General features: G+C 43.0%; 1 protein-coding gene across 6 annotated transcripts in view; it reads left to right on the top strand.

The window, feature by feature from the left end:
• The first annotated feature begins 11,099 nt into the window (after window positions 1–11,099).
• Window positions 11,100–11,788, top strand: part of DOCK7 (dedicator of cytokinesis 7) — a 193,776-nt gene continuing 193,087 nt past the window's right edge. Inside the window, exon 1 of one of the 6 annotated variants that reach the window (XM_057548809.1) lies at window positions 11,100–11,699. In XM_057548809.1, the coding sequence (XP_057404792.1) occupies window positions 11,662–11,699 (38 nt within the window). In that variant the 5' untranslated portion in view covers window positions 11,100–11,661. The remainder of the gene's footprint in view (window positions 11,700–11,788) is intronic. The other 5 variants (XR_009008674.1, XM_057548786.1, XM_057548800.1 and 2 more) reach the window with 5 other exon arrangements.

The raw sequence follows: 11,788 nt of genomic DNA, 5'->3' as shown, positions 1-11,788 counted from the left end.
GGGATCAGGTCCTTTTTTTTCTTACATTGTATGATAGAAAGCTGCTAATTGTCCCCCAGGAAATTCATTCTCCCCTTTGTTTATGATAATAAACCCTTGTTTTTTAACTGAGCACATGGCCTCACAGAATAAAAACTATATTTCCTAGCTATCCTTGCAGATAGGCAATGGTCATATGTTTAAATTCTGGCTAATGGGATATGAGCTGAAGTGATGTGGAACTTCCAGGTCATAAACTTAAAGGAAAACATATCCTCTTCTCCATTTTACTATATCTCAGGCTGTAAGGTGTTATGTGGTAGTGGTAACATCTTGGAACATGCAAATGAGGACAACACCTGACAGTCCATGTCCTGGAACTGTTCTACCAGCCCTGGGTTGCTTATCCCATGACTAAGTGAGGAAAAACTTTTATCTTGTGCAAACCCCTGTAATTTGGGTTTCTGTTACAGTTACCAGATCTATAGAGTGATACACTTGGATTAGTACAACAACGTTTTGATTTGTCTACCTGTCCCCACTTTCAACTTCTCTTTAATCTGTTTTCTTCACTAAAGTTGGAGTAATCATTGTAATAGAATTTAAATTTGGTCAGATTGTTCCCTGCCATTTTCTACTTCCTATGCCATCTCTTTCAGTGTGTACTTTATATTCCTTAGCCTGGCACACCAAACACTACATAATCTGGCCTCTGCTTTATCTCTCCAGTCTTACCTCTTATCATTCCCTGCCTTGTGTGCCAAGCTCAAATCACATAGACCCATTTGTAGCTTCACAGAATAAGCCAAGCTCTCATACCTCAGTGCACCTGTACATGCTGTTTACTCTGCCTGGAATGCCCATTCCCCACCCTCACTAGTTTCTCTGCCTGGCTAGTTTCTATTTGTCCTTTAGAATTCATGTCCCCTCCTCTTGGAAGTTTTTCTTGCCCACCCGAGAATTGGTTAGAGTCCCCTCTTATGTATTCCCAAAGTATTCTGTGCATACTTTTATCAAAGAACTGCCTGTTTATTTGTCTATTATCTCCACACCCCTCCCTTACCAATTTCCTGAAGAGCAAGGATGATCTTCTCATTAATAGTGTATCGTCATGCCCTAGGACAAACCCTGGCACACAGTAGCACTCAAAAGATATTTATTCAGTTAGTGAATAAAAGGCAGTGAATGAATGGATACCATGGAGTCATGAAAATAGCATTTAAATGGAATATAGAGACCTGAGTTTTGTACCTGGTTCTGCCACTACCTGGATGGTTTTAGCTGAAGTCATTTCACTCTACTTCACTTGAGCTAGATAAGCTCTCAGGTTTCTTCCAGGTTTATGATTTACAAATACATTATATAGGGAAAAGTAAAAATATACAAACTTTTAGAGCTGACAACCTTAAGGGGCTGGCTAGGTAATTCTTGTTTGAAAAAATGTACCTTGAAAAAACATGCCAAATAAAAGTGAGCTTTTATAGCAGTATTTAAGTTCTTTCTACTTAGAGCTTTTAAACTATTTTTGTAGAACCAATTATTTTCACAAAATCTTTCAGAAATATCTATTGTAATTTCTGTTTGAGAAGTAGAGAATGTGAAATTCAGTGATATTAGGTAATGTATTTGAGCCAGCAGCAGAGACAGAAGCAGAGTCAGAATCTGATTCAAAATTTTCTTAATAGGGCTTCCCTGGTGGCGCAGTGGTTGAGAATCTGCCTGCCAACGCAGGGGGCACGGGTTTGAGCCCTGGTCTGGGAAGATCCCACATGCTGCGGAGCAAATAGGCCCGTGAGCCACAATTACTGAGCCTGCGCGTCTGGAGCCTAGCCTGTGCTCCGCCAACGAGAGGCCGCGATAGTGAGAGGCCCGTGCACCGCGATGAAGAGTGGCCCCCACTTGCCACAATTAGAGAAAGCCCTCGCACAGAAACAAAGACCCAACACAGCCATAAATAAATAAATAAAATAAAAAATTTAAAAAAATTGTCTTAATAGAATATCCCACCTATTGTAAAAAATTGTGTGATATTATAGAGCTAAACCAGTAAAGAAAGCAGTGAAAATTTGTTCTTTTTATTATTTATCTATCTATCTATTTATTTATTTTTGGCTGTGTTGGATCTTTGTTGCTGCGCGCGGGCTTTCTCTAGTTGTGGCGAGCGGGGGCTACTCTTCGTTTTGATGTGTGGGCTTCTCACTGCAGTGGCCTCTCTTGTTGCAGAGCATGGGCTCTAGGCATGCAGGCTTCAGAATTTGCAGCTCACGGGCTCAGTAGTTGTGGCTCGCGGGCTCTAGGGCGCAGGCTCAGTAGTTGTGGCACACGGGCTTAGTTGCTCCGTGGCATGTGGGATCCTCCTGGACCAGGGATGGAACCCGAGTCCCCTGCATTGGCAGCCGGATTCTTAACCACTGCACCACCTGGGAAGTCCCGAAAGCAGTGAACTTTAAACCAAATTACACATAGATTAAATTAGCAAATACCAAAACTAAGGTGCTAGTTGACATTCTATTTCAGAATCACATAATTATGGGGTTAGGCAGCATTCTTAAAAGGTAATCGTCTATCTTTAAGAAAGGCTACACCTAGTAGTCCCCAAACAGAGGAAGTTATGCAATTCTTTGAAATATTTGGAAAAAGAATATTCCACAACTCTTTTTCATACTTGTCCCAGTGCCACATGATACTGATAACAGAAAATTTACTACCTTAACAATTATCTAGAACTGAACCAGTTCTAGCAATGACCCCATACATCCACGATTCCCATCCTTTCCTGGTTGTGGTAGGCAGAATTCTAAGATGGCCCCCCAGATGATTCCTGCCCCTGGTATACATGTTTTGTATAAGCCTTCCCCAAGCATGTGGGCAGGACTTGTGGATACGAGATAGGCACTCACTTGATAGGTTATATTATGTGATGAATGTATGACAATGGTCACCTTTGGTTATACAGTGATTGAAAATGAATATACCAGCATTACATGGTTACATTTAGTGAGAAAATGGAATGCTATCTGAAGGTAGCTCCCTCAATTTCCCTTATTTCTACCTCTACAATGCTGCGTGATTTTCCATCCTTTTCTTCCCTCCCCAGGTAGCAAATGAAAGGTACCTCTTTATCTCAAGGTTATCAAGTGTCTCTTTCAGAATTTCAATTGTTCTCTCTCCTCTTAGTCATTCCCCACAGCCTACAACACATAGGATCTCCTACCTGACAGAACCTTTCCATGACTCCAACTCTTTTGAACTTTGGTGCTTCTTTCTCCTTCCTTTCTGTGTCACACCTGCTTGTTCCAGATCTACCCTACTGTTCCTAAACACATTGGCCTCATCTGGGCCCAGATCCAGATCAATAATCCCCATCAGGTTTCAGATCCTAGCCTAGTGACATGAAATAAGAATGGCACAATAGGGTACCACTGAAATTGGTTTCAAGCTGGCCCTTGCCCCAATGTTACCTCTACTTGCTTTATTTCTTTAACCCCTAGCTTCTTAGGCCTTTTAGTCTGGCTACATGATAGATTCATTCTCTGAGCTTTCAACTCTCTTTCTATCTTCTCTAATCAGCGGGTTGTCTTCTCCCTTCTGATATCATACTAATTTGGGACTGTTTTCTTTTCTTTCTTTCAGCTTAAAAAGAATGAGGTACGGGGGCTTCCCTGGTGGCGCAGTGGTTAGGAATCCGCCTGCCAATGCAGGGGACATGGGTTCGTGCCCCGGTCCGGGAAGATCCCACATGCCGCGGAGCGGCTAGGCCCGTGAGCCACAACTACTGAGCCTGCGCGTCTGGAGCCTGTGCTCCGCAACAGGAGAGGCCACGACAGTGAGAGGCCCGCGCACCGCGATGAAGAGTGGCCCCCGCTTGCTGCAACTGGAGAAAGCCCTTGCACAGAAACGAAGACCCAACACAGCAAAAATAAATAAATAAATAAAATATTAAAAAAAAAAAAAAAGAATGAGGTAATGAATCCCCATGCTCCCATCACCCAGCTTCAACAATTATCAACGTAAGCCCACGTTGGATTATCATTTTTGTGTGTGTGGTAAAAAGTACATAACATTAAATTTACCATCTTAATCATTTTTAAGTATAAAGTTCAATAGTATATTCACATTGTTGTACAACAGATCTCTGAAACTCTTTCATCTTTTAATTCTGAAACTCTGTACCTACTAGACATCAATCATGTTGGATTATTTTTAAAGCAAATTCCAGACCTTATATCAGTTCGTTAATAAACATTTCAGAATGTATCTTAAAGGAATAAAAGATCCCCCCACCCCACTTCCTTTTGTACAACCGCAAAACCCTTATCGCACTTAAATCAAGATTTCAACAGGAAACAGAGGATACACTCAAATAAGATAACTTTAAGAGGGTTTATTTAAAGGTTGTGGGTATAGGGGAACCACAAGGTATAGTACAGTAACCTAGGGTAAGTGACTGAGTTGGTACCACCTCCAGACCCATAAGGATATGGGGAGGGAGTGGTTACCAGAACCTGGAAAAAGAAAGAATCTATAGAGTGGGCTACACTGAAAAAAGCAATGACCTTTGGTCAAGAGACACAGTAGGGTGATTTTGCAGGGAGGGAGACAGGGGAATGGTACCCTGACATTACTCTCCTCCCTCCCTCTCTTCTTTTGCTAGTAGTTCTCACTGGCCTAGTCCATCTAATGGCTAAAGGGCAATGGAGCCCTACTGATATAATCCATAGAGGTCAGCCTTCTGGAGCAGAGAGTAGGGTGGAGAGCGGTTCTGGAGGAACAAAGGGAAGATACCCAGAAAATAATAATTCTTAGTATCACTTAACATATTTATGTGAACCATTCTAGCAAATTATTGAAACTGGGAAGGGGATTGTGGGAGCCCACTGAATTTATAGCCGGTTGGTCAGAAGTACAAGTGGTAGCTTATGACTTGCAGCTGTCTTCTTAGGTGGGGGTAATGTTGCAGGATTGAGCTCTTAACTTGTGGGATCTATGCAAAACCCAGGTAGGTTGTGTTAGAACTGAAATGAACCACAGACACCCAGTTGGTGTTTGGAGAGTTGAAGAATTGGTTGGTGTGGGGAAAAAAACTCCACATATTTGGTGTCAGAGTGTTGTGAATAAAATCAGCTCAAGATGTAATTCACATTCCATACAATGCACCCATTTAAAGTGTAAAATTTACATAGATTTTAGTATATTCACAGAGTTGTACAACCATCACAATTAATTATAGAACATTTTAATCACTCCCAAAAGAAACGTTAAAGCCATTAGCAGTCATTCTCCATTCTCCCTTTCTCTCAGCCCCTGGGAAGAACTAATCTACTTTCTGTCTCTATGGCTTTGTCTATTCCACACGTTTCATATAACTTGTGACCTTTTGTGTCTGGCTTCTCTCACTTAGCATAATGTTTTCAAGATCCATCCATGTTGTAGCATGTATCAGTGCTTTATTTCTTTTTATTGTCAAATAATATTCCATTGTATGGATATACCACATTTTATCCATTCGTCAGTTGATTGGCATTTGGGTTGTTTCCACTTTTTTGGCTATTGTGAACAATGCTGCTATAAACATTTCATGTGCAAGTTTTTGTGTGGACATATGTCTTCATTTCTCCTGGGTATATACCTAAGAATGGAATTTCTGTGTCACATGGCGACTCTATATTTAAACATGTTGAGGACCTGCTAGACTGTTTTCCAGAGTAGCTGCACCATTTTACATTCCCATCAGCAGTATAAGGGGGTTCCAATTTCTCCACATCCTCATCAACACTTATTAATATCTGTCCTTTTGATGCTAGTCATCCTAATGGGTGTGAAGTGATATTTCTCTGTGGTTTTGATTTGCATTTCCCCAATGACTAATGATGTTGAACACTTTATTCATATGTGTATTGGCCATCTGCATATCTTCTTTGGAGAAACGAGTATTCGAATCGTTTCCTCATTTTAAAATTAGGTTATTTGTCTTTTTATTATTGATATGAGTCATTTATATATTCTAGACAGAAGTCTCTTATGAGACAAATGATTTGCAAAACTTTTCTCCCATTCTTTGTTTTGTTTTTTCATTTTCTTGATGGTGGTGTCTTTTGAAGCACAAAAGTTGTTAATTTTGATGATGTTCAATTCACCTTTTGTTCCTTGTGCTTTTATTCTACATTTAATCTTTTTTTTTTTTTTTTTTTTTTTTAAATATTTTATTTATTTATTTATTTATTTATGGCTGTGTTGGGTCTTCGTTTCTGTGTGAGGGCTTTCTCTAGTTGCGGCAAGCGGGGTCCACTCCTCATCGCGGTGCGCGGGCCTCTCACTATCGCGGCCTCTCTTGTTGCGGAGCACAGGCTCCAGACGCGCAGGCTCAGTAGTTGTGGCTCACGGGCCCAGTCGCTCCGCGGCATGTGGGATCTTCCCAGACCAGGGCTCGAACCCGTGTCCCCTGCATTGGCAGGCAGATTCTCAACCACTGCGCCACCAGGGAAGCCCTCTACATTTAATCTTTTAAAAATTCCTTTCTACTTATTTCTTAAAGGAACCGGGTCATTATGTCCTGTACAATTTACCATATTCTCAATTTTGCTAATTGCAACCCTAGGGTATTACTTAACATGTTCCCCCAACCCCTATATTTTCTATAGGCTCATAATTAGATCCAGAGGCTTCATCAGATTTGGGTTTAAACTTCTGACAGAAATATTTCATAGGTGGTACTGTATACATCCTAAACATCTCTTTACATCACATGAGGAGGAATCCAGTGACCGATTGAATTTTTTGTGATGTTAAGATTAATCAGTGGGTTCTGTTCTTATTGGCCTAACCCAATCATTTAAAATTCTCCAACAGGCTCTTATTTAATGGTTTATCAGCTATAATGTTTGGGTCAGTGCTGTCCAATAGAACTTTCTATGATGATGGAAATGTTCTATCTGTACACTGTCCAATATGGCAGCCTCTAATCACATGTGGCTATTGAGTACTTGAAATATGCCTAATACAACTGAAAAATGACTCAAATTTTAATTAACTTAAAAGTAAATGGTCACATGCGACAAGCGGTTAATGGATAGTACAGGTCTAGATTCACTATTTCACCAGAGTCTACACTACCTCTGCATTTGTTAGCTCAAATTCTTCTAAAATAACTTTCCCTCATCAAATATGACTACCTTGGAATACAGCTCATTCAGAAGAGACATAACTTGAGCTTGTTTTTAAAGTGGGCACTGAGCCTACATTTCAGGCCATTTTGATTGGGGTAGGCTGGCCTTTGGGCCCTTCCCAGCTAAAGAACCATGAGGGGCATACATTCTGTTTTAGGAGGATTGTTAACTGTAGTCCCTGTGTCACTTGCAGGGGGGTCTGTAATAGAAACTATTGGCGCTTCATACTTCTTCCCCACAGCTCATCTCTGATTTTAGCTGCAGCTGTGGTGGACAGTTATGCACACGGATGGCTTCCTACCTGAAGCACCTACCATATCGCTCAGCTTTTTGCAGCATGGAGTGTGGGAGTAGTTAATGTCCCGAGGATCAGCCTTCAGCCAAGGGTAGCTAAATACTCAACCTCACAGGGCCAATTCTGAAGTGCATACTAAACAGTTCTCCGGAGGGTGGCAGGCAGGATTAAGCTTTGTAGCCCACTGTGCTAACACTCAATAATGCCCCCTTTACCGGCTTTCTCTTCTCTAGTCGACTCTCTCTACTCCCTCTCTCCAGCTTCTAGGGTCTCTTCCCTAATAAACTGCCTGCTTCCAAGTTGTGTCTCAAGCTCTGCTTTGGGGGAAATGTAAATTAGGGCAGGATCTCAAAATACTTTAGTCCATGGCATTAATTCACTCAGAAATATTTACTGAGTGATTATAATGTATCGGGCAGTGTATTAGATACTGAAAATACGATGGTGAACAGGAGATCAAGTGTGATGGCGTACATGGATAAATGGGCAAAAATTGAATAATGTATCAAGCATTATAACAGGGTAAACATGGGTGCTATTAGTTGTGAAGCGTGGCCAGGTTTAGGATCCCTGAATTGTCCCTTGCAAAAATCCCATTTGCTAGGTAGTAGGGGAGAGTGAATGACAGAGGACAAGGCAGCCAAAGCATCCCTAGCTTGGACTTTGTGCCCAACTCCCAGGCTTCAGTTTGGGACTGAAGTAAGCCTAAGTGGCATGGCCGAGTCCTCCCTTCCTCCAGGCCACTACTTTGGCCCTCCTAGAGCCTTCATTGGAGGGAGCCCCATGTTGCTCTTATTGCATGAATCCAGTGGTGCTTCATAAAAGCTCAAGCCTGAAAAAAGAAAGCACTCCCTAACCACCCCCCCAAAAAATCCCCAAAGAGAATACATTCTGCCCGCAAAGCCAGAATTTTATTCCTTACGACACAAAAACTGCCCATTTGTACTGTGGCCTTAGAACCTTGACCTTGCCACAACCATTACGCTCCTTAGTGCTATATTAAAGGTGGAAACTTGAGCCCAATAAAAGTTAAAATGTGAAACAAATGTGACTTTCCTCCCTTTTTTCTTTTTTCCTGCTGTATCCCTAAGTTTTCTGCTTGAAGGACTTTAGAACACTGTGTACATCTAGTGAGAAAAGTGTCCTGAGGCTTTCTCACCTAAAACGAACTATTTTAAGGCTATTCAGCCAAGTTGGTCCTGGCCCTTGGTAATTCCTTTGCCAGTATCTTTCTATCAGTGGGGAACTTGGGTTCTGAATCCCAGTCAATGGCTGGGCCATTGGTGCTCCCAGAGTTCCAATGAGCCTTTCCACAAAGTTTTAACTGGGTTAAACATGGAGTTAAACTCCATCCAGTTTTCTCCACCTCATATGAAATGAACATCTTGTCTTCACCTGATGCTGAGAACTGATACTACCTAGAACTTATACGTAGCTTCTTGAATTTTTCCTGTTTTAGCACTAATTTTTCCTGTTTGCTAATGACAGGAAAACCCAACTCAAATTAGCTTAAGCAAAAACAAAACAGAAACAAAACAAGGCACCCCTCCCTCTAGCACTTTATCAGTTCATGTTACTGCAAAGTCCAAGGCTCAAGTAATGTTATAAGGAGTCTTTTTCCATCTTTTGCTCTCCTCTCTGCTGTGTTTGGCTTCACTCGCAGGCAGGCCTTCTTTAAATGGAGGCCACTAGTACAGCAAATGCAAATTTTACTTTTGATTGGGCCCAACAGTCTTGGCTTGACTCATGTGCCTACCCCTAAACCAGTTACAGAAGCCAGGGGAATGTGCTGCTCGGCTTGGCCAGGCCTAGGCCAATGCTCATCCTTGAAACTGGGCTGGGGGAATTTGCTCCATAGAAGTGTGGTGATTGAGACTGGTGGATTGAGACCTGTGTGTGGGCTGTATGTGCGGGTGTGCACACACACACAGTGGGTAGTGTGGGGAGCATGGACGCTGGTCAGCCAAAACAATTCCCCTCTCAGTCCCTCTGTTGAGCTCCACACATATCCCTGAGACTGGACTCCTGTGGGACATGGATACCTGCCCACACTGGACTTGTCTGTGACGTCAGCTGTTCCCCAGAGGTGGGGACCACCATTCTTGCTTGAAGTATTCCCCAGACTCTGTCTAGCCTGCTTACAGCTTGTCCTCTTCCTGCTCTAAATGTTCCCACCAAGCTGCACAGTGCATGCAATGTCCTTTCAGACACTTTGGCAACTAGTGAGTCATGTACACAAAGAACCATTCAAAGCAAAATGTGGTCATTTCTCTGAGAGAGTAGTGAAAAGATGTTTGGAGAGCAGAGATAAAGGCATATAACATCTGGCTGGGAGCATGAGAGCAGACAAACGATTCAGAGACTATCAAGCACCCAGGACAAGCTTAAGGGTAGGATGAATAACGATAATAACAGTGATAATAATAACAGCAGCTAATATGTATAGTACTTAACCATATGCCAGGCCCTGTTCTAAGAACTGTGTGTGAATTAACTCAATGAATCCTCATAATACTCTTTCAAGTAGGTACAATTATTACCCTGTTTTAGAGTTGAGGTTAAGTAACTTGCTCAAGGTCACATAGTAAGGAGGTGGCAGCATATGATTGGGTTCCTATCATGGAGGGTCTTAAAGGCCAGCATACAGTGTTAGCCTTGACATGTAGTTCTTTGAGTAGCTGTTTCATGTTTCCCAATGGACTCAAACTTCCTGAGAACAGCACTTTGTACTACACTTGGCAAGAAGCTACATATGTACCTCTTTGAATAGACCACCTTTACTGGAATGAGCATTGTTACACAAAATAAATGAAGTCTTCCACACTGGTTAGAGCACTGTGGGTCTGACAGGAAGTTATGGATCTGACTAATTGAGGCTTTCACCTCTGACTCAATGTGTGACTCTGGGCAAATGAACTAATGGCTCCATGCTGCTGACTTTCTAACTGTAAGAGAGGAAAAGAAGTATCCAACATATTTCACAAGGACACAGCAAGACCATAATAAATAAATAAATAAATAAATAAATACACATATTAAATTCTTGCAACATTTAAGAGAAAGGTACTAAAGAAACCAAGGTATTTTTCTTAGTTTCACCGTAACATGAGTAATCAGCAAATATGCATTAGGAGCCAAACACATTAGATACTGGGATTACAACAGAATAATGAAACATGATTTCTGCTAATCCCTGTTTTATAGGATTTGATGGGCAAGATCAGTTTGATTGGTAAATATACAGATTACTTAACAGAATATCAAAATGGTAAAGTACATTAGCGCTCATCTGGTTCAACATATATATACATGAAAAATGAGATTCAAAAGGGATACGTAATAGTCTCAGGAAGAGTGTTACTAACGGGGAAACACGTGTCTTCAAAGAAAAGGCTTGGGCTCAGGGTTTGAACTTCGGTTGAAGAGGTTACCATCTGTGTGACCCGGGGCCAGTCGCTTAGTTTCTCTGAACCAAATTCCTTTTCTCTAAAATGAGGATAATAATTTACTTCCAAGAGCTGTTGTGAAGATTAAGTAAAATCATGCATGCATGTAAAACTTTAATCCAGTGCCTGGCTTAGCACCACAAGTCAACTATTATTATCGTTACCTCTGCAGGAGAAAGCTCTTTTCTGGCTCTTTTTCTGTAAGAAAAAACCAATCACAAGGTCGCAGCAGAACAGAAAGTGCTTTCAACTACTCGGAGATGGGTGCTGCAGGAACGTGGACCCAGCCATCCCGGGCTGCAAAGTACAGCCGCCTTGGCAAAGCCCATCTTCCATTTCCTTCCGTTCCTTTTCGGGAGAGCCAGGCTCCCCCCACCACGAGCTCGGTTATCTTATTCTCTTGCTTCGCCAGGTCGCTGGCCCCTCTCTAGCTTCTCTTTGCGTCCTCTCGGTCATGCGGGCCCCGCGGCAGCCGGGAGGCCAGAGCCTGCGGCTCACTCCCTCCACGCCCCAGTCTTCCTCTTCGCTTCCGTGGCCCGCAGCTGCGTTCCGAAGGCAGGGTTCCCGAGGGGATTGACGCGCTGGGGGGAGGAGCGGTTTCTTGCTGCGCGCCTCTCAGGAGCATTACGGCCGGGCTCGTTCCCGGCTCCGGCCGCCAGCCCCAGCCTCCCGGGTCCGGAGCAGGGACTGGCGGAGGCGGCGAGGGAGGGAGCGCGAGTGAGGAGGCACGCGCCCGCCCGTCCGCGCCCAGACCGCCGCAGCCGCCTTAGCAGCCATGGCCGAACGCCGCGCCTTTGCCCAGAAGATCAGTAGGTAAATCTGGGGCGTGGGGCGCGCCGCCGTAGCCGGGGGAAGAGTCGGAGAGTCCTCCCGGCCCGGGCCTAGGAGGTGGGTGGGTGTGG

The sequence above is a fragment of the Balaenoptera acutorostrata genome, chromosome 1, assembly GCF_949987535.1.
Source record: "Balaenoptera acutorostrata chromosome 1, mBalAcu1.1, whole genome shotgun sequence".
In the NCBI taxonomy this organism is placed as follows: Eukaryota; Metazoa; Chordata; class Mammalia; order Artiodactyla; family Balaenopteridae; genus Balaenoptera; species Balaenoptera acutorostrata.
Note: the sequence above shows the minus strand (reverse complement) of the source record. Positions and strands in the feature narration are given on the sequence as shown.